Below are 26,854 nucleotides of genomic sequence, written 5' to 3' on the forward strand. Positions count from 1 at the left end.
GGGAAGGTGCCTCATTTTATTTCAACTTGATATGCCATGTTTGGTTGATATCCCAGGGAGACTTGCCTTTTCTGAATAGAAACAGAGGAGAAGTGAACAGGAAGGGGAGCTGAGAAGGAAGGAAGAAGGGTATGCACATATATATGGAAAGTAGTTAATAAATGAGTATCCTAAATGTACTAAAAAAAGAACTGAATTTATAACCTGCAGCTTCCAGCAAAGCAATTCTACAAAGTCCTGTGACAGCACATGGAACGGTAAATTTGAAATGCAACAGTGCTTCTGCACAAACTCTCCTAGGATATATGTAATCTGTTATAAAATTTAATATTATAAAGAGTATCTGAGCAAAAAGATTCAGATACAAAAGCAATATTTGTACTTTTGTGTGTTTATTATACTTCAATGATTGTTTCTGAAAAAATTATTATTAGAGCAAGTAATAAAATTCACTTTAAGATGAACACAACCATAAATCTATTTTCAGGTTATGAAACGTAACATTACCTGGCAGACTCCAAGTGCAGGTGTTTTAGTTGTTGAAATTACGCTCACAAAGATATGTATGTAAAGCTGTACAGTCATCTGTTGTGAGGCCAGAAGCTGACAGCATGACACAGCTACCTTCCATGGAGGAAAACTCTTTCATCCTGGGTTGGTGGAAATACAAAATTCAGATATACTTTATGTAGATAATCAACTAAATGAGTTCATCTCTTTTTTTAAGTTTTTTATTTTATTTTATAATTTAATTTTGCATATCATCCACGGATTCCCCTGTCTCCCGCAACCTACCCCCCATTCCCATCTCCTCCAGGGCAAAGACTCCCCTGGGGATTCAGCTCAACCTCCTAGGTTCAGTCCAGGCAGGTCCAGTCCCCTCCTCCCAGGCTGAGCAAAGTGTCCCTGCATAAGCCCCAGGTTCCAAACAGCCAGCTCATGCACTAAGGCCAGGTCCAGGTCCCACTGCCTGGGGGCCTCTCAAACAGTTCAAGCCAATCAACTGTCTCACTTATCCTCAGCTATTGGTTCATAGTTCCTGTGTTCCCATTAGTTTGACTATTTGTCCCTGTGCTTCCTTTTCCAACCTTGGTGTCAACAATTCTTGTTCATACAATCCCTCCTCTTTCTCGACAATTCAACTCCTGGAGTTCCACCTGGGGTCTGGCCGTGCATCTGCTTCCCTCAGTCATTGGATGAGATTTCTAGCACAACAGTTAGGGTGTTTGGCCATCCTATCACCAGAGTAGGTCAGTTCAGGCTGTCTCTCGACCATTGTCAGCAGTCTATTGTGGAGGTATCTTTGTGGATTTCTGGGGACCTCTCTAGCATTTTGCTTCTTCCTATTCCCACGTGGTCTTCATTTAACAAATCAAAAGAAGGATCTCATGCAAGTTGGCAAAGTAAGGACTTATTATTACAAAAGCCAAGTAGCCCATTCTTCAGATTCACATGAGCAGGTGACAAAGGTCAGCATCATTCTGCCTGCTCATAATTCAACTTCATTTACTGACATCATTCTTCTGAGGGATTCTTTGTATTTTTTTTCTTGTCTATTGCATCACTCATGAAAACTTACTTTGGTTTGAAGGTTGAGTCTTTTTTCGAAACCCAGAGTTGATCTCTGCTCTTCCTAAAGACTCCAGTCCAAGAGACCCGTGAGAGAGATTGCAGAAAGGCCTACCAGAGAAACAAGGAATTTCCATCAGTATGAAGGTTCTTATTATTTTTGAAACAAAATGTATTCTGTCATAGTACATTTATTGTCCAATAAAAAACCAACTTATTAAAGTTGAGAACACTTCTTACATTGTCAAAACACTCACATATCTGTTTAATTTTGATCTAGTATTTTAATTAACTTTTACATCTTTATAGTTAGAAGCTTTATTCTTCTATTAGTTGAGAATTTGGCAATTGATTTATATAATTTAATTGATATTCATTCTAACAACACAAACATAACAAAGATTTAAACAAAATTCCAGAAACTATGCATGAAATTCTCTGGGTGCTGTGCTCAATCAATTTTTCTGCTGTTGCTTCCAGTTCAGTTTTAGAAGGAAGATTATAGTTTGCTATTGAAGAAAGAAGTGATGTAGTGGACAAAATTTCTGTTTTCTGGGTACCATAGTATCATTAAGTAGCTGAGCCTCTACTCTCTTGTTTATCACTGTAGGGATGGATTACTGAGAATGTAGCATTAATGCTTCTCTTGGTTGCTGTTATAAATAAAAGGGCAAACCTGGAGAATAATAAAAGACACAAGCAATGAATTCTGAAAACCTGAAATAAAACGCTGAAAGGGCGTGAAATCTGAAGATGAGGGACTGCAGAATGGCAGGACATCCTGTGTCCCTTGTCCAATGGAAGGAAATGACCTTATATGCTGTCTCCCAGAACCCAAGCAACAACAGGTGGATTATGTGAGCTCCCTCCTCCATATGTAAGAGAGACTGGTCAGCAGCACTGGGAGAGGCTGAAAGCACCTGATGGGGTGATTGTTCATAGGAAGTGCTTCTCCTACTTGCTCAAGGACACCAGAGTGGGAGCTGGTGTAGGGGGTCCCGTGAGTACAGATGGCCATGTAAATGCCTCTGTCTTTGAGGGTATGACACTCACTTCTTCCTTCAAGCCCACCAGATAGAGTGGGTTTTAGAATGTTATGCTTACATAACAGGGCGGTTAAAATTAGCAAACTGCAGATAAATGCAGTAAAATGGATCAATGATTTGCTCTGAGACCATGAAAGAGTGATAGTGGTGGTTCTTAACCTTCCAAATGCTATAAAACCTTAACACAGTCCCTCATGTTGTGGTGAGTGAAAACCATAAAATTATTTCTGTGTCAACTTCATAAGTACAATGTTACTATTATGAATTATAATGTAAATATCTGATATTTCCTATGGTCCCAGGTGACCCCTGTTGAGATGGCCATTCCACTCTCACTCACAGTGAGTGGTTTGAGAACCACTGAGTTACAGGATGTCTATGTAACATGTATACATATGTATGATCCCTGTCTTATAAAATTCAAAGGCATGTGTGGCTAATTATACCAAAAGTCAGAAAAATGATTTTGTGCAAGAAGACCTGATGAGAATATGCATAGGGAAGGGACATTAATGAAATGGAAATGTCTGCCTAGTTATCATTACCTGACTATAATTACCTCCACCTAGTCACTTTCTGATCAATTTTAACTATCATACATATATAGATATTTTTGTGTATGTTAAAATTAAATGGCAAAGTTAATTTCAGACTAAATGCATTTGTACAAGAATGGCTTTCACAAAATAAATAAATAAATCTGGAAATAAGTATTCACTACCAGTATACAAATATAAATAAAACATTGTAAAATAAAACAATGAAATATTATACAGAGTTGTAAATACATGAAGCATATATAAGAATATGAATGGATTCTACACGCTTCCCATTGACAGAAAGAAAGGTCAAGCAATGACTGATACATGTCAGATCTTACCTTCTCCTCTTCACTATCTATGTAAAGCAGAGTAGAGTTTTTGGAAGTGCAGGACACTGAACTGTCATTCCAAGTTTTTTTCTCCACACCAATGTAATAACAATTGCGGGAATATGATATCCACTCTTTTGGACAATGATCACAAGGGTGTGATGAAGAAAGATTGTTATCTAGAAGCAACATGAATTTAATAATGAAAATTAATATGTTTTATTAGGTTTGAACATTTATGTAAAATATGTATCTACACAGCCTAGAGGCTGACAAATATAAACAAAATGTACATTCAAGCTCACAAAGAAAAGAGTCTGCCCTTTGGCCCTGTGTTTATTCGTCTATCTAAACTAAATAAACAAGTCTTTACCCTACACATTTTTCAGAGTCACTGAACATAAGCTCTATTCATTTCTGTCTTATCATACTCCACCAGTAGAAAAATTAAGCCAATTATTAAATTTTATATGGTTATTTTATTTGAGTTTTCTTATTATAGGACACAAAAGCTATCATCCTTAATATTTACTGATGAACATGTAGTGCTCACATTTCTAGATTATTTTTTCCCTAGAAATCTACTATCACCTCTGCATAGCTTTAGTCAGACACAGAATATAAAGTGTACGAACATCAGAACTTTGACAAACGAGGTGTACCTTTCTGGGTTCTAGTCAGGGAGGAGTTGATCTGTGCCTTTGCTTCAGGATCTGGAGAGTTAAAGTAATTCTTATGAAAATAAACATGCAAAATATTGTAACAATTTTAGTTTCTTTGTCTGAAGCTGATGTACTATTTTAATTGGGGTACAGTGGAATACAGTTGAAATAGTAAAAAATAAATAATATGGTGAAAACTTTGGAGAAAACTACTTTAATGAAAGCCCAAATTTCAACAGCTGTTACCATGTAACCTATGAAATAACCACATTCAAAACAGTTTCCATATCTCAGTTAAGAGTTTCCAAGTTTCTAAACTATGTTGAGTTATGAAACCACTGATAACATCAAAAGTAAACATTTTACACAATTGCTCTGATATTCATGATATTGACAAAAATCATAATAATCCTTCCACATTTAATCCACATATATACTTTAAAATTTAAATTAAAAGCTGATGTTCTTTCTGTTTTTCTTTTCAGCTAAATATTCTTTAATTTATTTATGTAAAAAAAGTTTGTTTTTCATTTTACATACCAATCCCAGTTTCCCCTCCCTTCTCTTCTCCAACCCCTCCCCAATCCCTTCCCCTATCCACTCCTCAGGGAGGGTAAGGCCTCCCTTGGGGAGTCAACAAAGTCTGGCATATTAAGTTGAGGCAGGACCATGCCCCTCCCCCGTGTCAAAGCTGAACAAGGTGTCCCACCCTAGGGAAAGTGTTCCAAAAAGCCATTTCATGCACCTGGGATAAGCCCTGGTCCCACTGCCAGGGGCTCCCCAAACAGATTTAGCCACATAACTGTCACCCACATTCACAGGGCCTCGTTCAGTCTCATGCATGCTCCTGGGCTGACTATTCTTAAGAAGTTTTGAAAGGCACTAAAGTGGAGAGTTGGTTTTTTCGTTTGTTTGTTTGTTTGTTTGTTTTATATAATCTTTAAAAAACATGCTTACGTGGTGTGGCAACTGTAGTAATTATAACCACAGCGACCATTAAGGCAAAGGCGATGATGCCCAGGATCCCAGTGATGAGTTTTTCTAGGGGAGATGGAAAACCTGCAGAAAGAAATGTAAGGAATGAAAAGGGTGGTTGTTTACGAGGTTTGCACACACAGAAGAACCACACACACACAGCGAGTCAAACAGACAAACTCTGACCCCAGGTCCTCTGTGCCGTTATCGTCTGTAGGCAATAACATCACAACAAAATGGTCCATAAATTCTTGCAACAGAGTGAGATCCATGCTCACAAATTATAAAAGCATGGGTCAAGTTGCATCTCCAGTCCTCACAAGGAGGCCATTGCCACCTCTGCGCCCATCTTTTTATGCCCCTGGCATCCTAGAGTAGTTATAGTGTCTCACCTTTGCAGCAGCAGTCCCTGCAGATTGGGAGATGCTCTTGAGGAGCATTTTGAAAGCTAAATTCCGCATAGGTGATTTCCTGCTCAATTACTGAAATGGAGCTGCGAGTGTCCCTCGGTTTCCTTTTCTGGTTCCTTGAGTCCTTCACCAGATTCAGTTCTGCATAGGTGACCCCTTCGTTACTCATCTCAGCAGCTGAATGATGCCAGGCCCTGTACTACGGCGCTGTTCACAAAAAGGTTAAGGTTCTGATGCAGCCAAAGTGGGTGGAGTTTGGAACATCGGAGCTCATTTTTGCGGCTGATTTTTTTTTTTCCCCTGAGACAGGGTTTTTCTGTGTAGTTTTGGTGCCTGTCCTGGATCTCGCTCTGTAGACCAGGCTGGCCTCGAACTCATGGAGATCCTCCTGGCTCTGCCTCCCTAGTGCCGGGATTAAAGGAGTGCGCTACCTCTGCCCGGTGCAGTTAAAACTTTTAATCTAATAATAAGTAAATAATAAATGTTTTGAAAGATAATTCACTTTTGATAAAATATTTTTGATAGCATAATAACTTGGTGAGTAATAAGGATGCCTACAAACAAAAGAAATGTTTTTCAAATTAAATTTAGTTTTCATAGGACTAACACCATGAAATGTCTAATGCTTACATCAAAGATCCCTGCAATGTAACAGAAAAAAATGTTGCATTAATTTCTGTAATTTAAATTTTTTATTGTTTTGAGAATTTTACATGTGAGTACAATATTTACATCATTTCCATCCCTCTCTCTTTCCCTCCAGCCTGTACCATTCACTCCACTCTCTGTTGAATTCATGACCTCCACTTTAATTATCATTGTTATGTATACATGTGTGCTTATATGTACAACAATCTGCTGAACTTTTATAATAAATTGAAATCCAATTACAAGTAAAAACTGAGTGCTCTAAATGGATAGTCTAGGAAGGTTGATACACATATATGCACATAAAACTAGCAATTACTTTTAATAGCTAATTTATTTACAAAAATAAATTGCATGTTACTAAATTTATTTTATTTGGGTAAATGAGTTCAGAGAAATGACTAAAATTTGAAAATATTATAAATGCTAGAAAATGCTATGTCAGAAAAATTTTGGATAAAATAAATGAAATTGGAAATACTTCAAAAGTGATTTTAATGTCTCTTTTATTTAAAGAAATAATTATCTAACATGTGAAACCATAACATGATAAAAATGATTCAAACTAGAATGCTGTTGGTTCAAACTTCCCCCAAAGGGTCTGAGGATATCAAAATCAATGTCGTTTTAGTCACATACAATACCATTGTAATAACTCAACATAATTGATAATTCAATCAATTAGTCCTGGAATCAATGAGATCTAGAATTAATTCTGGCTTTAAAATGTACATGTGACCTTTGTAAAGTTACTAATAGCCCAGTGCATTCATCTAAAATATGAAAAAAAATACGTAAGGCAATTAATACTCACCTCTGGCGTGCAGAGCTCTCAATAAATGTTAGCTATTTAAATTACTATTTTAGTCTTGATTTCTACTATGATTTTTCTTCACCACCCAGTGAGAGTCCTTTTAAGAATCTGTGACATCTGGGATAAATCCATATGCTACTATCCACAGATCCACAGATTTTTGGAACACTTAAAATCCACACTTCATCATCAGGTCTCTGGAGGCTGTAGGTTTAATTATATTGATAAGGAAACACAAACGCGAGTGGGTGACTCTCCACAGACAACAAGGACAGAACTTTGAGACAATCCTCCAGTGTGTCCCATGCGCTTGGATTTCTCTGGGTTGTTTAGAGGCATCCACATTCCAGTTTGATTCCCTGCAGCAGAACTGGGCCTCAGTTGTTCCAAATGTAGCATTTACAGTGTCCCCTCAACTGACTGGGCTGGTGGAGACAAGGGAGCAGTGACAAGCTCTCTCTGTTGCCAGAAAGCCAGGTCTCCTGAAGTGAGGGTGGAGTTCACAGGAGGCCTGTGGGACCTGAGCACCAAAAGGTGAAAGTCAGTCACAGAAATCTAGGACAACAGTGACAGTGAACTGAACAGGCTGCACCGTGAGGCTGAGAGTGAGTCAAGAGTGGAAAGGGAGATTTCTCACCAATGTGTCACTGAAGGTTGAACAGGAAATTCTCATACTCGGCTGATTTTGAAATCAGTTTTTGTCATCACACACCTTTACAACATAGGACACTTTGGGCTCCTGTCAAAGGAACAAAGTGGTCCTTTAAGCGTTCTGTGTAGTGTGGTCTTTTCCAGCTGTTTCCCTAAAACTGTTTGCATACATACATGGTAAAGAGGTCAGGCAGGGAGAGTGGCCGTGCATGGAGTTCATTGGCTTCTACAGAAATAATTATCCCCAAAAGGAGAAATTTAGATTTGTAAGCCTGGATATTACACTAGAATACTGTTTTTCCCCTTTTCCCTTCCTTCTCTTCCTCCTTCCTTCTCTTCTCTTCTCTCTCTCTCTCTCTCTCTCTCTCTCTCTCTCTCTCTCTCTCTCTCTCTCTCTCTCTCTCTCTCTCTTCCTTCCTAATTTTACTAGAGTTACACCCTTAGGCTACTCATGCCAAGTTTGCACAACATTATAACACACACACACACACACACACACACACACTCTTTCTCTATGTGTGTGTGTGTGTGTGTGTGTGTGTGTGTGTGTGTATGTATATGTACACACACAGAGAAACATGTTTTATTTCAAATATTGATTATATCATGATGGAAAATTAAAATTTATAGGAATATTATCAATATATACAATGCTATCTATTACCAATTTTTCTGAGCAGTGATCCAATTTTCGTCTTCTTATGGCTGACACAGAAAAACATCATTGCACACTCATCTTCTCAAACTCATGTGTTTGTTATCTTACGATTCCTAATTTATTTCATTTCATGTGTTTTTACTTCATATATGTCTGTGTACTGTGGGCATGCCTAGTGTTCTTGGTGGTCAGAAAAGAACATTGGATCTCCTTAGACTGGAGTTACAAAGATTGTGTACCACCATGTGAGTTCTGGGAATTGAACCTGGATCTTCTAGAAGACCATCCAGTGTACTTGATCTCTGAGCCATGTCCCCAACATCCCTATATTTTATTTCATATTTAAAAAATAATAATTCCTAGGATTCTCTTGACAAAAGAATTGAACTCTTTTTCTTTTTCTTTTTTTTCCTTTTTTGGGATAGGGTTTCTCTCTGTAGCTCTGGCTGTCCTGGAATTTGCTCTGTAGACCAGACTGGCCTCAAACTCAGAGATCTGACTGTCTCTACCTCCCAAGTACTGGGATTAAAGGTGTGCATCCCCACAGCCTGGCTACATTATTGATTTTTAAGCTGTGTCAATTTACCATAGGTTAGAATTATAAATAGCCATTCATTATTTATTCATTCATCTTCTATCATACCTGTTTATATTTTAATAGGAATATATTGTTTTAAATAACAAAATCCAAGTCAAACTATGTAGGGAAATAGACTGCATTTAAAATTCTTACCTATGAGATATGAACAGGTTGTGGGGGGTGTTTCAAGAAGGTCTCCCACTCATATCCCCTGATATCAACAGTAATTTTGTAGCCATCCACAGGTAAAGGGGCATTTGTAGGAGATTTGAGATTCAGAGAAGACTTTGCAACTTTCCTGTGGAACTTGATGTCACAGACAGATCCTCTGAAAGAGGATTCTTATTTAGGTGGCAGTTTTGTTGAATGTTGTCTTAGTTCCAGAATCAAAAATGGCCTTATTCCCCTATTAGCCCCACTAGAACTCTTGCTAGGCACTGCTAGTTACCAAAACCACCTGCTTTGAGATTTCAGCTTCTGCTTGACACCAATCTTACACCCAAAGGGATCACTTGCTAGACATGCCCACATGCATCTCCAGAGCAGGTTTAATGACCTCACCCCCACAAAAAGATACTTAAGTGGCCAGGCATTAGGCACATACCTGTAATACTGGCAGAGCCTGGAGGCTAAACTCGAGTTTAAATGATCCTGCTAGTAGGTTTGTGTCTGCTATGACTTGTGTTGGAACATAGTGGCCAGTGTAGGGTAAAAAGGGCCAAGGGAAAACACTCTAACCCTGACTTGAACCCAAGACCAGGGCCAAGGAAAAAACACCCTGACCTGACTTGACCTGACTTGACCCCAGGACCAGGGCTTGAAATCCCACCAATACCTGATACCAGTAAGCACAAAATCCCACCAATCCCTGTTTGTCCCGTAATTCGGCTACAGAAACACACCAATCCCAAGCCACTCTGTAAAGCTCTGCACCACCCCTCAAGGAACCCTATATAAGCTCTATATTCTGGTCAGTTTGCTGCTGCTTCTCATCCTGGATTTTTCCTTCCCAATAAATCTCTTGAGTGAGGTTTGTATGTGGCAAGACACTTTTACAGGACCTGAGCCCAGCTGTGACACTTTCACTGGAGCGGAGTCCAGTGGTAACATCTTTCACAAGAGTAGAGTAGAACTTTAACACTTTGCCTGGGGAAACTTTCCCCTAGTAGAGCAAAGCTGTAACATTTTTTTTTTCTGCGGAAACTCTTCCTCACTGGAGCAGAATTGTCACATTTGCATTGAGGAAACCTTTTTCTAGAGCAGAGGTATACACTTACATTAACTTTATGGTATTCCTTGGCTCCTGCCTGCCAGGATAACTTTCCATCTGAGTTCTAACTCTTGCAGCCAGTATAAAAACATAGAGGAATCTTGGGAAGGCAATTGTGTCATGAGCTCTGTTTTGATGATGGAGTTATTGTAGTTCCCATGAGACATAAGTTTCCTTCAAAACAAGCTATCACAATGTGAATGTGGCATCCTTGTTTTGATCTCTTGCTTCTGCTCTCATGATGAGATCAGTCATTTCTATACACCAACTGGTACAGCATGTGGCTCAGACCAGAAGACAAACAATTGATGACACCTTCCCAGCAACCAGAACCACAAGGGGGAAATAAGGTAAAACAAAATCTTCTACCTTTATGAATTAACCAGCCACAGGTATTATCTACAGTGACAGAGAAGAGATTAAAAAGGTTAATCTCAGCTCAGCCCCTCACAACTGCAGCTTAGAAGCATCCCTGCACACCTAGGAACCCAGAAGACATACTCAGTATATGACCTGTTGAATGTAGTCCCATTATGGGTCATGAAATGTCCTTATGATGCAGCTCCTGCCTCTCTGGACTATTATCTGAGAGCTAGTCTTCGAAGCCAGGAATCCACCAAAGGGCACAACTGTCCATGACCCCAAAGATAGTTGTAAAGAAAATGACTCTTACTGTAGATAATGGAAAAGAACCCAATGACTCTCTTCAGTGATCCATAAACAGGATCAGGCTATCTGCTAGGGACTCAGCACTTGACACAATGGAAGCCCCAATACACCAAAATAATTACATCTACTCACACAACTAGAAAAAGACTCACCACATGCACACCCAAGGTATATGATCTCAACATCAGCAAACCAGCACATCAAGATGGTCATGAGGTATATATTTCTTTGATACAAATATCACCCAGTTTTAAATTTTTTAAATACTATGAACTATATTAACAAAATGAAGAATAAAAAGCAAAAGATAATATTATCAATAGGTGCTGGATGAAGCCTTGATGAATTCAAGTATTTTCTTTTTTTAACCAATGTGCTAATTTATTTGTTATTATTGGTGCATTGGTGTTTTGCTTATATGTATGTCTGTGTGAGGCTGTCAGATCCCCTGGAACAGGAACTACAGACAGTTATGAGCTACCATGTGGGTGCTGGGAATTGAACCTTGGTTCTCTGGAAGAACAGTCAGTGCTGTTAACCACTGAGCCATCTCTCTAGCTCTTTCAAGTATTTTTATGATAAAATTTCCAACAAATTATATATAGGAAGACTATAACCTGGTACAACCAATCCACAATAAACCAACTACTTGGCAAGCCATGTTAGCATCATATTCAACAGAGAAGTGTCATAGAATATTAAAGATCTGTTACATGTGTTTATGTTTGGAACATTTGTTTAGTGATGCGAAGATGTGTTGTAGTTCTTTTATGTTGCATTTGTTTAACTCTGTGAAGCTGTGTTACTGTGCCTGTCTAAAACACCTGACTGGTCTAATAAAGAGCTGAATGGCCAATAGCAAGGAAGGAAAAAGGATAGGCGGGGCTGGCAGACAGAGAGAATAAATAGAAGGAGAAAAAGAGAGAACAGAGGAACAAAAAGAGAAGAGAATGAGGGAGAAAGAGACGGATATACCTTGGGCATGAAGCCAGGCAACTGCCAGCCAGCCAAACACGAGAAGCAGTGAAAGTAAGATATACAGAAGGAAAGAGGAGTAAAACGTCCTGAGGGAAAATGTAGATAAAGCAAAACAGGTTAATTTAAGTTAGCAGAGCTAGCTAGAAAGGAGCCTAAGCTAGACCGAGCATTTATAACTAATAAGAAGTCTCTGTGTCATGATTTGGGAACTTGTTGGTGTCCTAAAAGAAAAAGCCTGGAACACTAAAGCCCTCTGTTTCTATCTAGACATGTGATCACACAGAATAAAACCCCATTTCCCAGCCTTCATTGTAGCTGAATCTGCCTGTTTAGCCAATAAAGAATTTAACAAGTGCAACATGGTCAGGGGCTGCCTCTGTTGCTTGAAGTACATGATGTTCCTCTTCAATTTGATATTCTGCTTCTGTGGCTGGGGACTGCTTGGAATGGGTGTCTGGCTTTCCGTGTCCCAAGGCAACTTTGCCACCGTCTCCCCGAGTTTCCCCTTGCTGTCTGCAACCAACCACAGAGAAGTTAGTTTTCTCTCTAATTTCAACAACAGGCAAAGGCATTCACTCTTGTCATCTCCACTTAGCAAAGTAGTATAAGTCCTAGATAAAGATTTAGACAAGAGAAAGAAATGAGAATTGTCACCATCCAGAGTATTTAAATTGAATCAGCTGTCTTTTCATGTTACATGATCTGGCCTTGGAAGCCTAAACACACCACAAAAAAAAAAAAAAAAAAAAAAAAACAAAAAAAAAAAAAACAGCTTAGGAGGAAATAAGTAAATTAAGTAAAGAGTGTAGTGATGGAATAAAAAATCAGTAGTATTTTAATTTTTAAATAAAAACTGAAAAAGTAGTACTATTTACAATAAAATAAAAAGAAAAATGTAACACGGTGTTAATGAGTTATGAATGCTAAGGTTAAAATGGTGAGGTTGGGAATAGAGGAAAATTAGTAAGAGATGGTTTGTGGCTGCATGTGAGATTGCTATAGTGACAAGACAAGAGGAAGGGCAGGGCTATAAAAACAAACACACAACAAAGCTGGTCTCCACAGGCTCGATGAAACACCCCACTCCAAACCGAGGAATGTACCCATGACATTACTGAGGGCTGGAGAGATGGCTCAGTGGTTAAGAGAACGGACTGCTCTTCCTGAGGATATGGGTTTGATTTCCAACACCAATGTGTCAGATCATAACCATCTGTAACTCCAGTTCAGGGAAGATCTGATACCATCTTCTAGCCTCCAAAGACACTGCGCACATGTAGTTTACAGACAAAATATGCAGACAAAACACCTACACACACAAATTAAGCAATAATAAATAAATAAAAATTAAAAAAATATTACTACTCTTTTTCTTGGTAAACATTTCAACTTAGTAGTGTGAAGCTTTGCACTGTCAACTTGACACAGTGTAGAATCCCCTGGAAGGGACTCTCAGTGAGGAACTGTCTACTTTAGGGCTGTCTACGGGATCAGCAGAGAGGGATTAGCTTAATTGGACTAATTGATGTAAAAAGTGAGTGTGAGGGCCTAGGCTCTGGACTGAATGAAAAGGGGAAAGCCATTGAGGACCATTGTGCATGCATTAATTCATTGCTCTCTGCTCTAGAGTGTGATGTAGTGCAATTAACTGCTTCAAGTTCCTTCCACATTCAGTTTGCAATGATGGACTGTAACCTGACATCTACCTTGAGTTGATTTTCTGGGGGTATTTTATCATAAAAACAGAAAATTAACAAAGATAGGTAGTTATATCATTATTCATAGTCTTGCATCTAGTCCATCTAACTAAAAATGGAATTGTGGGTAAAATAGCTTCTAGGTCAGCCTCTGCTTATTCTGTGAAAGACAGCACCCCCGACTGCCCTAGGAGTGGGCAAAGGGAAGAAAATTGGTAGACCAAGGCTTACAGTTCCAGTTACTAGAGGCTGCCCCTTGTCACTGCTTGACTTGGTCTGCCCTCTAATTTTGGTACTTCTCACCTGCTGGAATAAACCTTGATAACTTTCTCTACCTCTCCCTCAGCCTGAATTCTACTATGGCAACATAAAAATCTAGATGACTGCTGCAGTCAGGATGTGAGGGAATGTAAGAGGAGGCCTTCTTGTTTTTTCTTGTCTACAACTCTTGGGAATAGATTTAACTGAAGACATGATATTTTTGTCAGTGTTTTCCAAATTCCATATATACTGAGGATGACCTTGAACTTCATATTCCGTACTCCCACCTCCACCTCCCAAGTGCTGTGACTAAAGGCATGGCATGACGTTTTAATTAGGATTTCCTTTGCTGTGATGAAATACCATGACCAAAAGCAACTTGTGGAGAAAAAGGGTTTATTTGGCTTTCACATCTACATCCTGGTCCAGAATAGGAACTCAAACTCAAACAGGCCAGGAACTCCAAAGGGCAGGACCCTGGAGGCTGGAGCTGATGCAAAGGCCATGGAGGGTGCTTGCTCAGCCTGTTTTCTTATACAACCCAGGACCTACAGCCCAAGGATGGCACCACCCATGGTGGGCTGGGCTCTCTGCCATGAATCACTAATTAAGTAAATGCCCTATAGGTTTGCCTACAGAAAAATTTTATGGAGACATTTTCTCAATTGAGGGTCCTTTCTCTCTGATGATTCTAGCTTGTGTCAAGTTGACATAAAACTACCAGCACCCATGGATTACCACATACAGTTCCTAGTGCTTGGGACTAAAGAAGGCTTCATGTGTGCTAAGTAAAGTTTCTAGCAACTAACTTATTTCCCAAGCCCTACTTCTACATATTTTGTCCTTTACTCTTAGAAGGCATTCCTATTTCTTATAGATAATTTAAATTTTCTTTTGCATATTAAAAATTCCATAAGTTCCTTCTTCATGCAAATCAAACATATTAAACATATCCCAATCTTAAAGAAAATATTCTTTGAATTTTAAATGCAGAGAACACACTACAAAACATTTAATTGAAGAAGCATCTCATAAAAAAACACAGGCTACTAATTCAGTGGTGTTTTCCTCTCTTCTTCATGATGTTGTGATGTTGCAAGGGAAGCTCTGGCCACACCATGATGTCTGGATATCTCAGCTTCTATACTTTGGAATGAAACAGACTTTATTTGTTTAATTAATACACACTCTCAGATATTTTGTTATAGTAACACAAAATAAAATATTACTTTAGATAGATGAGATTTCAAGAAGGGAGAAAAATATAATAAAAGAAGAGCTGTATCTAAACCCAGACTTCCCTTTAACTGATGCTTATAGGTCTCCACATGGCATTACTCCAGAACTAAAGAAAGATCTGTATCTGAGGAAACCATTCAATAATTCTGGATCTCTAATGTGATAATTATAAGGTACTGGGAAGAGCAGGTAGGGCCTTGTTCAAGGGACACAAATGCTCTACCATTGAGCTACATCCCCATCCCAGTCACTGATATGTTTTTGATATTATTTGTCCATAATTTTGTCTAGTTTTAGCAATGTCTTTAGTGAATCAGTTTACAATACTAATGTCCACATTAATAATAAATTTTGTTCAAGAAGTAGTTCCAGGAAATGACTCAAATTTGTGTGTGTGTGTGTGTGTGTGTGTGTGTGTGTGTGTGTGTGTGTGTGTACAGACATGAGTACTTTGAGGATGTTATGAGGACAATAAGCTATATAACTTAGTGTATGTTCAGTTCTTACTTTGAGCCATGTATGAGGCTATGTACTGAAGTTATAACAACTAATAATAATGTACAAATATATTTCATTCTCAAAATGAAGGTGATAGTCATTAGATGGTGAAGGCAACAAGCCAAATTAGCTAAGGATGTAATACAGTGCCCATATTAAAGAACATCATACTGTGGGCTTTCATGCAGCCCCTTACAGCAGAACCTGGGAATACAGGTTTGTGATTCCACTCATTTAAACAGGAAATGTAAGAGCAATAATGTTTGTACTGTAACTTGGAAAGGGTGACTCATGAGGTATGTGAGCTTAGGTATTGGAACAGAGTCTAGAAGGAAGCAAAAGAGCTAGTGTCAAACCCTGGTGTGAGAAGCATAGTATTAAATGACAACGGCCACCATGAGCTCTTATATTTGAATTCTTGGTCTTCAGTTGGTGGACCTGTTTGGGAAGGATTAGGAGGTATAATCTTACTGGAGGAGATCTGTCACTGGAGGTGGGCTTAGAGGTTTCAAAAAACCAAGTCACTCTTACCTAGCTGTCTGCCTAATGCTTTTTTTTTTTATCAGATGTAAGATCTCCACTGCTGCTCAGCACCATGCTTGCCTGCTTGCTGCCATGGGCCCTGTCAAGATGGTCATGAATTCTAACCCTCTGGAACTGGGGGCCCCAGATTAAAGGCCATCTTTTATAAGTTGCCTTGGTTATGGTGTTTTGTCACAGCAATTCAAAATTCTGTTGAAAGAACAGCCAAGGATGCTGTGGTGAAGTGAATGAATCAGATGGTGATGCAGAACCAGACCAGAGAGGAGACTGAGAGACAGTGACTTTTTTTTAATTAATAAAACATTGCAGAATATTTAGCAGGGAGATTTTCAAAGATAGTTTCTTGTTTTAAGTAGTCATTTTGAATATTCTGTTGACATTAGAATGTTTAGGCTGGGGTACAGGGAGTTTACTAATGAAGTTCTTGGAGTCATCCAAGGAACACACAATCATGGTTTCATCATGATTAGACAAACTGGTGGTAGTGATATGGAACCAGAATCTGGACATAGTTTTAAAATGTGAAAGAAAAGTCAAACAGTTATCATTTTTATCCAGCAGCTGGAAAGATGTTGCTACCAGTGACTCTGATCAGGATATCAACACTTCATTCTCAGATATGAACTCATTGAGTTTATTGTGTGTTCTGATATCTATGGTTATATCACATAGGCAATTTGATATACAATTAGGAAGTTCTGATGAGGTGATATATAAATTTAGTGTGCCCCAATGTTTTAGTGACACAGACACTATTAGGTGATAATACTATGAAGGGTGTGACAATTGGGTTATCTTAGGTCTGACCCTTTGGACACCTAACTGTGAAAGATATTACAATGGTGAGTTTAACTCAAAATGACTCTGAGAAAGATAAAGTGATGGGAGATGAACCACATGAGTGTAGCTTACAGTGATAAGATATAAAACATTGAATGTTTCAAAGGGCAAAATAATTAGCCTAAGGCTGGTAACCTTGGTGATAATCATTTTTGTTAGTTGATTTTCTTAATTATTTCCATTACTTTATGTAAACTGGAAAGCAAATAAGAATTTTTGTGCATTTCCTTCTATCTGTTGCATGATTTATTATGTCATGCAATATTCATGGTCTCTGTTATTACTGCTCAGCTTTATAAAACATTAACTCTTTGTTTCATGTGTAAGGTTTTAGATTCAGATGGGAAAATGTAATTCATGCTGGAAACACCAAGAGCTTTCTACACTGGAAATGAGACCAGCAGTGCAGCCTGTGCCCTTGCATGTTGGCCTGAGTCATAGGAAACTGGTGGCATTTTTATGTCTTCGTTCAATGTGTCATAACATAGATTTGCTGCATTTAGTCATTTCCCAGAAGTTTCATAAAGTTTAAAAGAATTTTTGTGAAATGTTCCTTAAATCACAATCTATGACCCTTGGCCTTCAAAGACTCATGTTAAAGTCATACTGCAAAATGTATTCAGTTCATCTGCAAAAGTCATCACACTCTGAATTACCCCGAAACTCCTTGAAAGCACAAATATAAACCCAGTTTTGTAAAGTAATATAAAGTTAGGTACAAGGCCCTGTGAAATCAATTTATGTAAGTTCAAGATACAGTTATCTAGAGTAAACAATCCCAGGGAGAAGAAATAGAAGGAAAATAAGAAAGGACCAGACTAAAACAAGATCAAAATTCAGTGGGGAAAACATTAAATATTTCCATATTCATCATCTGGGCTATGATCTTATGATGTAGAACTCACTTGATCTGGCAGGCCCATCTATTGATGGCCTCACTCTTGGGCTGGTTTTTCTTGCTCAGAAAAAAAAAAAAAACATTTACTCAGCAAATGTTCCACATTCTTGACATCTCTAACTCCTTGGAATAGCTGTTCTGTGTTCACCTTCACCCTCACATCTTCATTCTTTACTCTCTTATAGAATTCCTGTATTGATCTTGACCTTGTGGCATCCTGTCTGACTGCCCTTTGAAACCTAGTTGTAAGTCTCCATGACTCCATAACTGTTTCATTCTGTATGACTGTAAAACCAGCATCACACACATGATAACATGCTCCAGTGACAATCCAAACAATAGACGGTCCTCCTTGGACCACAGGTGCACTGTTTTCTGAGTACCTGAATTGCTGTACTTAGGCAAAAACTTTGCCTAACACCAGGCAGACAAGCTGAAACTTTCCTCTCAAAGGATTCTATCTAATGGGCCACAACCTTCATTACCTTGAGCCTATGATGAGTAGGATCCAGCTACCCAGATGTACTCAAATAACACATTCTACTGCTTATATGCAAAATACTTGCTTTCATTTAATGGCACTACTCCTTCTTTCTAGAAACCATGCCTCACTTACTCCCTGCTTTGCACAGATTTTTGTGAATTTTTAAAAAATCGTTTATCTATTCTGTTATGAATGCCTTTTATTTTCCCTCTTCTCCTAATGGTATTGTTTCTGTTTCTGTTCTTCCTTAATTATTAGGGGTTGCTTAGAGTCTACAAAATTACTTTATTTTTCCATAAGCTTCAATAATCAGCAATCAATTTGACCACATAACATCTATTAGGTTAAATAAGGAGTCTAACAGGCCTCCATATATAAAGTCAGCATCAGATTTCTAATACTTTACCCCTGAAGAATGCTATTTCATGTATCTTATAAGATGGATCTAACTGGAAATATTTTTCCTTATATGGTTTTCTGAGAAAGGCTTTCTTTTCACGTTTATATGATAATTCAGTTGAATACAGAGTGTTTGTTCTATGCAATTTTTCTCCTTTCAGCACTTTAAATGTTTCACCCCCCCCCCTTTTTTTTAACAGAAGCAGGTTGTCCTTTAATGGTCAGGTGCAGGAGGCTTAGGATTTTGTAGGGAAGAAAGAGAACTTTTGGCATGGAAGATTGTATATTTGCATTCTTTTTAAGGAGAACTTTGTGCACTATTGGGCTGGTGACATGGCTCAATGGTTGAGAGCACTTGCTGCTTACACAGAGGACCTGAGTCCAGTTCCCAGACCCCACTTAGGAATTCACAACCATTAGTAATTCCAGTTCCAAGGGATCAGACATCATCTTCTGGCTTCTGTGAATACCAGGAACTCATGTAGTATTGTAGCTAGAGTTTTCCTGCCTGGCCCACAGTCAGGACAAATCTCTCTCACCTGCCAGTCCCACAGCCGCTCAGACCCAACCAAGTAAACATAGAGACTTATATTGGTTACAAACTGTATGGCCGTGGCAGGCTTCTTGCTAACTGTTCTTACAGCTTAAATTAATCCATTTCCATTAATCTATACCTTGCCACATGGCTCGTGGCTTACCAGCATCTTCACATGCTGTTTGTCATCGTGGCGGCTGGCAGTGTCTCTCTGACTCAGCCTTCCACTTCCCAGCTTTATTCTTCTCCTTGTCCCGCCTACACTTCCTGTCTAGCCAATGGCCAATCAGTGTTTTATTTATTGACTAATCAGCAACACATTTGACATACAGATCATCCCACAGCATAGTATGTTGTGAGCATGTGCTCACCTGTTGGCGCACACACACACACACACACACATACACACACACATACACGCACACACGCACACACGCACACACACACACACACACACACACACACACACACACACACACACACACACACACAAAATAATAATAAGGAATATACTTTTAAAAAGAGACAAAACTGCCGGGCGGTGGTGGCACACGCCTTTAATCCCAGCACTCGGGAGGCAGAGCCAGGAGGGTCTCTATGAGTTCGAGGCCAGCCTGGACTACCAAGTGAGTTCCAGGAAAGGCGCAAAGCTACACAGAGAAACCCTGTCTCGAAAAATCCAAAAAAAAAAAAAAAAAAAAAAAGAGACAAAACTATTGCTCCTCTACAATTAAGGGTGGTGTCTTTATTAATATTTCCTCTGTCTCTAAGACTTTGGAGCTTTAACATGCTACACCAAGATGCTTGATAAACCAGCTTCAGGATGGATGCCCAACTCACACAGAGTATCTAGGAAGCTCTTAACCTAGGTTCCATTTCTGGACATATGGACACTCAGAACAGTTCCTGGTAATCACTGCTTGAGCTGCCAGCAGCCTCTGGCTTCATGAATATGATTTTGATTTTTTCAGGCATGACCTGAATTCTGTGGAGTCATGGGGATTTCCACCTAAATTTCAAAGGGAAGCTTTTGAGTCCTGTCACTATGGGTTAAGATAAGATCCCTGTAGACAGCCTATTCAAGAACAACACCTGAGGCATAATTCAGTCCACAGTGATGTAAGAGCTGTTGTCTTTAGTGTAATGTCTTTGTGTGTGTGTGTGTGTGTGTGTGTGTGTGTGTGTGTGTGTGTGTGTGTAGAAGTTATGGCATGTTTATTGTTTTCTGGAGATGAATATGTTGGAAATTGATTTTCCTTTTTCTGTGTGCTTATTTTGTCTACTTTGGGTTTTGATTTCTCATAAAGCATTCCAATATAACTCTGGAGATGTGCAATAACCCTGGCATATGCAGGTGCTCTGTGACACTGTTCCTGGAATGGTGTGAACACACACGTACTCACCCCAAACAGGGAACTGATGGCCGACCAAAGTGTGGATATCACCAAAGTTCAACTTGGTGAACCAATGGGTTTTACTGGGGTTACTCGTAGGAGTGGAAATGACTCAAAGCTGCATCAGCAGTGCTTACCCCAGCGTGGGTGACAGCTCAGGAAAGGGAGAAACCTGAAGCACACTCTTCAACAGGCTGTAGAGTGTCCTTTCCAGGTGGCTCAGTTGGTCTGAGAATGATTCTCAGCAATCTTTACTGCTTATGTGCTCTAGAAGGAGCAGCATGTATGCATCAGTGAATCTGATCAGTTTGGGGGACTTCCTGAAGCTATTTTGAATTGTTTCCTTCCTGTCTTAATGAGATTCCCTGCAGGATGGAATCTCAGAGGAAATTGTTACACAAAAGCAGGTAAGGTGCTAGAGAGGAAAGGAAAAAGAGAGGGTAGGTAGAGGAGGAAAGGGAGAATGAACGAATTAAAGGAGGAAGAAAATGAGAAGAGAGAGGAGAGGGTAAAGAAAGGGAAGAGTGGGGGAAAATGGGAGGATGAATCTCAAGGTGGCAAACTTTCTGTTCTAGAAGAATAATGGAATTTATTTTCTAGATTTCTCTGGAGAAGCTGTGAAAGTGAGGCAGGCTGTAAGACTGGGCTCCCTTGAGCTTTCACTCTCAGTCTGGTTTGTATCAGATGTATGTCAAGCTTCAGTTATTGTTTGTTTCACTAGTGAGCATTTTACCCTGCTTGACATAACAGAGCACCATAGCCTGGATTATTTGTAAAGACAAATGAAAAATGTTTAATTATGGTGATATTTTGCTTGTGATCTAACAAATAAAGCTTGCCTGAGGATCAGAGTGTGGATCTAAGCCACTAGTTAGTCATAGAGGCCAGGCAGTGATGGCTCGCACCTTTAATCACAGCACTCAGGAGGGAGAGGCAGATTGATCTCTGCGAGTTCAAGGTCACACTGGACTCCATCAGATTAATTCAGTCTAAAAGAGAAACAGAGCCAGGTGGTCATGGCTCACACCTTTAATCCCAGTACTTGGGAGTCACACTCCTTTAATCCCAGCACCAGGAAGATTGAGACAGGAAGTGATATAGCTGAGTGGAGAAAGGAATATAAGGTGGGAGGAGACAGGAGTTTGGTTCCCTTTTCAGCTGAGGACTCAGGGGCATTCAGTCTGGAGTTTGTGGAGACGGGATCTTCCCCTTTCAGTTCAGGAGTTGGTGAGGTGAGAAGTGGCTGTGGCTTGTTTCCTCTGATCTTTCAGCATTTAACCCAATATCTGGCTCTGGGTTTTTATTGGAAGACCAACTAGGATCATGCTACATTTAATTCTCACAGTACAAAATGCTTTATAACCCTGACAGCAGATGGCGGCTCTGGTTGGCTCTGGTGAGAGCATTCCTTGGTATTGTCATCATGAATGGATGAGGTGTTCATGAGGTGGCACCTCTTACTGCACGACTGTGGGCAGTAAATGGGTACTGGAGTAAGATGTGTCATTTTCTTCAGTGGTGTGGTCACTGGGAAGTTGCCCATCCTCCAGTAAATAACTCCACTCAGGCTCATGTCAGCAGCCAAAATCAGATTCATTGTGTTGCGCATACACACAAACACATCAAAGCAAGAGGGAGCCTTGATATCCACAGCAGAAGCGAGTTCATGAGTTCAGCCCCCATGCTAAAGGGGAACCCTGCACAGTGGGGGCTTCTTCCTGGACCCTGGATTAGGCACAAATCACACCCAAATACTTGTTTTCACAGAGAGATCCTTTATTAAGTGGGGAAGAAAAGTTAAAGTGTCTGCTTTCTGACTCAGGCAGAAAGCAGCAGCAAATGACCTTGCAGGTGTGATTTTTAAGAGAAGGGGAGGTCTATGTTAGAATGGGCTAGGATGCAGTGATAAAAGAGACAGGGAAAGAGATAGAAGGGGAAGGAGGCAAGGGAAAAGGGGAAGAGGTTTTTGTCAGGGAGGAACATGTCTGGATAGAGCAAGGACAGACATGGCACATAGGCAAATGGCTGTTTATAAAGGTGAAAGGGGGAAGTCCCATGTTAAGATTAAGTGTTTAATTTTAATTGGGCATGTTAATTTGGTCAGCCAAGGACTGGACTTTGGTAGTGAGCCACAGGAAGAGAGATTGGACAAATAATGGAAAAGACCCTGGTGGCTAGCTTTAGGAATGTAATCTAATGGTTTTTAGCAAGGCCGAGAGAATGGGGGAGAAGGGCGGGGCCTGCCAGAGCCACATGCTTGAGTGGACTAGTGGCCCTCCATTCCCACCTTTTTGTTTTGTTATTGAGTGGCTGGGTATTGGGTAATTTGGCTTTGTTCTCTTTGGCTGCTTCCTGCTGACATTGGGGCATTATTATTATGGGACCAAGGAAGGTGGGCTGTTGGTCAAGGCAGAGCATAGCAGGCTGTGTCAGTTAATGTCCAGGGTCTGCAGGACCATCTGAGGCTAAGGAAGTGTAGTTTGTATGGCTGGACCAGGATGTGGATTGTAAGGAAACAGCTTGTACTTGAGTTGCTGGAGTACTCTGTAGTTGATTTGAAATCTGTTGGGATAGATAGACTAGGGACAGAAGTGAAGCTGAGTTTTGAAAAAAAAAATTCTCTTGAATGTATACTTGAAACTGATAGGCCCATGGTCCTGGGAGTTGAGAAGAGGAGTTCCTAGACTCCAGGGAAAGTGGGAGAGATCCCAACTTTAGGAATAGGCAATAGGCCAGAAAACTTAGGCTGTTGTACAAATAAGAGTACTTATCTGGAGTCTGTTTGAGAGTTTTGAGAGAAACCAGGACAATTTAGCTTGGCTATGTAAAGTTAATTGGAGAACAAAGGTTATCTGATAGGAGGGTTGGGTTGTGTAGGGAAGAATATGTGATGATATTGTGTTTCCCAAAATATTGTGCACCCTAATAAACTTATCTGGGGTCAGAGAACAGAACAGCCACTAGATATAGAGGCTAGAAAATGGTGGCACACACGCCTTTAATCCTAGTATTCTAAAGGCAGAGATCTGTCTGGATCTCTGTGAGTTCAAGGCCACATTGGAAACAGCCAGGCTTGGTGACACACACCTTTAATCCCAGGAAGTAATGGCAGAAAGGTATACAAGGCATGAGGACCAGGAACTAGATAGAGCCTTGTTAAGCTTTTAGGCTTTGAGCAACATAGCTCAGCTGAGACCCATTCAGATGAGGACACAGAGGTTTCCAGTTTGAGGAAACAGGATCAGCTGAGGAACTGGCAAGGTGAGGTGGCTGTGGCTTGTTCTGCTCCTCTGATCTTCCAGCATTCACCCCAATACCAGGCCCTGGTTTGTTTTTATTAATAAGAACTTTTAAAACTCGTGCTACAAGAATATAATTTGAGTGGCTTTTGTCAAACAGAGGGATGGTCTGTAGCAGATTTTGGGGATTGGGTAGAGAAGTTGAGAGAATCTGTCTTTGGCTGCCAAAGGAGAGCTCAGATGTCTGGGGACTAGTGATCACTAGTGGGTGGTTAGGCAATGAACTGGAGCATTACTTGTGAGAGGAACTTTTATGGTGGGGAGGCACGAAAGGGAGGCACTGAGAAAGCAGTGGGAGACATTGAAGGATGTATCAGTGAAGTTTAGGAGAGAATTTGTTTGATGACCTTGACTCAAGTGAGGGTTTGGTTATGAGAGAGGGGGTGTGTGTGTGTGTGTGTGTGTGTGTGTGTGTGTGTGTGTGTGAGAGAGAGAGAGAGAGAGAGAGAGAGAGAGAGAGAGAGAGAGAGAGAGAGAGAGAGAAGAGATGTCTTGGGTTAAACTATGTTTTCTAATTGGGAGAGTAAGATTTGTTTAAAGTGTGTGATGTCTGAGGATGTCTGGACAGTTAATGAATTTAAGGGAGTCAGTTGGTGGTGGGTTTTGGCAATCATTTGGGCAGAAGACAAGTAGGAGAGTGAGAAGAGAGATGGGATTTATGAGGCACAAGTGATCTTGAGGGAGCAGGAACTGGAGCATGAAGATGATTCTTGATAATGGAGGTGACAGTCTGATGTGGCCACTTGACAGGAAAGAGTTATCATTCATATAAAAAGTATAGTAACGAACAGCTAAAGGACTCTCTTGTGTATGAGAGAGATGGGGTAGGAGGTCTTTGGGAGTTTGGGACAGGACTGTAGAGGATCTGGGGAATGTTGAGACAAATGGATAAGTATGGTGGGATTAATGTGAGTAATGAATTTTTGATAGCAGAAGTTTGGAGGGATGGAATCTGAGCTGGTGGAAGATATTGGAATTGAGGGAGATATTCGTAGGAATAGATTGTGTGAGCAAATCAATCAATTGTGAGAAGGGATCCCAGAATTAATTTGTTAGATTTAGAGATGAGAATAAGGGGTTTGGGGATTTTGGAGGGTGAGAGATTCTACAAACTGAAGCCAAGGAAAGGAGGAGGAGGGATGCAGGAGTGTGCTGGGAGCTGTGGTCAGGGTACAAGGCAAAATTTATGTCAATTCTGGAGAGGACATCCTTTTGTAGTAGGGGAATAGGACATGAGGGAGTGAGGAGAAAAAACTTTGAAAGGAGCAAGTTAAGGGAGGAGTCTGGAGGACTGGTTGTGTATTCTGAGTGTGGGAGAGGGAGAGGTGTTAGCATAGAGAGAAGGAAAGAAATATGAAACAACTTTTTATGTACCTTAAATCCCCCTTTCAGACCCATAAATGACTTTTGTTCAAGCTTCTATATCTTTACGCATTAACACATGTTTGGACTGTCAATAATGTTAGACCCATCTTAGACCCTGCATCGTTTATTTTTCCGGATCTGTATAACTTACTTGTCTGTTTCTTACAACCTTCAGAAACTTTAAATCTTTATTAGTGTGAAGCCTGTCAGCAAGGCAAACTGTGCATATGAGATGGACTGACCAGGCATCTGGGTGTTTACTGTTAAAGCTAAAGTTAGTCATCAATGTCCTCAGAGACCTATGGACAATAAATCCAAGTATGAAGTATAATTTAAATGGTTTTTATATCAACTAAAATGGCAGAGACCTATTGACTAACTGGATAGCGATCCTAGGCTCCTCTGTGGTTGTTGGGAGTAGAGGTCCCAGGGCAGCATCTGTCTTTGGCTACAGGTTCAGAAGATCCAACAGAGTTTCCTTTTGAGTAGGGACTTGTTGTGGGGAATCAGCCTACCGAGTCTAGGCTAGGTGGGACAGTCAACTCTCCAGTATCTTGCATGTACACAATTTGGGCAGGGTCATGGCGACATTTGAGATGAAGGGCCATTTTACACCCAGTGACTGGCTTTGCCACATTTAAAGCAAGCTCCAGATAGAATTCTATTGTGTCCAGCATCTTCTTTGGAGGAGATTAATGGTGCTGCTAGGAGCTGGCATGTCTTTATATTATAAGAAGCTTTTTTAAATTAAACATTATAAATGCCATATTTAGCAAATCTCTGAAGGGTTTGAGGACCATTATTTATTAAATGTACCTGGAGCACACAAACTTTGTTTGTACTTACTTGTTTCCAAAGCTTAACTTTGAAAGGATATGTATATGAGTCTAAATGAAGTTTATTTCTATAATTAATCATTACTGTAAATATAGTTATGAACATTGTAAAGAATAAAATTAATTATGAGGTAACTGATAATTAACTTGTATGTTTTAATTATCTTTACCTATTTATACAGGAGGTAGTGTCAGGACAGAAAGGGATTAAGGCAGGAAAGGGACATGGAGGTGTTATCATCAGGCTGTAAATTGTACAGTAGTTTACTTGGTTATTAACAGTAAAGAATTTGGCTTTAGGAAAGGAGGGGGAGTGGGAGTAGGCTGAAAAGAGGGGCTTTGTGGAGTGAGGAGTGAGGGAGGGGTTGTTGGAGCAGCATAACTGGAACAAGTGGTAGAGGAAGCAGGGAAAGAAGTATGGGGAGTGTGTTACAGTAGCCCTGTAAGGGGCTAGGGAAGATGTGGAGCTTCACGGAGAAAATGGAGTGACTGGTTGTTAAGAATTGTTGGAAAGGCTGATGTGCTCTCTGCATTTGTAATGTTGAGCTCAGGAAAGCTGGAAGGAATGGAGGGACTTTGGCACCTGTGGGCAGAAGGCTTGATAACAGCCACAGAAGTTTGGGCCTGAGGGGCAAGACCTGTGAGGCTGTGGGGTTAGGCCAGTCTCTGCAGTAGTATGGGCTGGGCTAGAGGAAGTGGTGGAGGGGGAAGTGGGAGCCAAGACATAGAGGCTGGTCTGTCTGGCCTTGGTGAAACCCGGATGGA

At 40.1% G+C, this 26,854-nt stretch overlaps 1 protein-coding gene across 1 annotated transcript; it reads right to left on the reverse strand.

Annotated features, from left to right (window-relative positions):
* Positions 1-532: 532 nt before the first annotated feature.
* On the reverse strand, positions 533-5,702 carry LOC128099772 (NKG2-A/NKG2-B type II integral membrane protein-like). The gene is made up of 6 exons (XM_052721592.1): positions 5,516-5,702; positions 5,106-5,207; positions 4,149-4,199; positions 3,496-3,665; positions 1,580-1,680; positions 533-650 (listed from the first exon to the last, which is right to left on the reverse strand). The coding sequence occupies exons 1-6, from the start codon at positions 5,700-5,702 to the stop codon at positions 533-535; spliced, it is 729 nt and encodes a 242-aa protein (XP_052577552.1).
* Positions 5,703-26,854: the final 21,152 nt, after the last annotated feature.

The sequence above is a fragment of the Peromyscus californicus genome, unplaced genomic scaffold (genome assembly GCF_007827085.1).
Source record: "Peromyscus californicus insignis strain IS unplaced genomic scaffold, ASM782708v3 Scaffold_6__1_contigs__length_162567912, whole genome shotgun sequence".
NCBI classification, from domain to species: domain Eukaryota; kingdom Metazoa; phylum Chordata; class Mammalia; order Rodentia; family Cricetidae; genus Peromyscus; species Peromyscus californicus.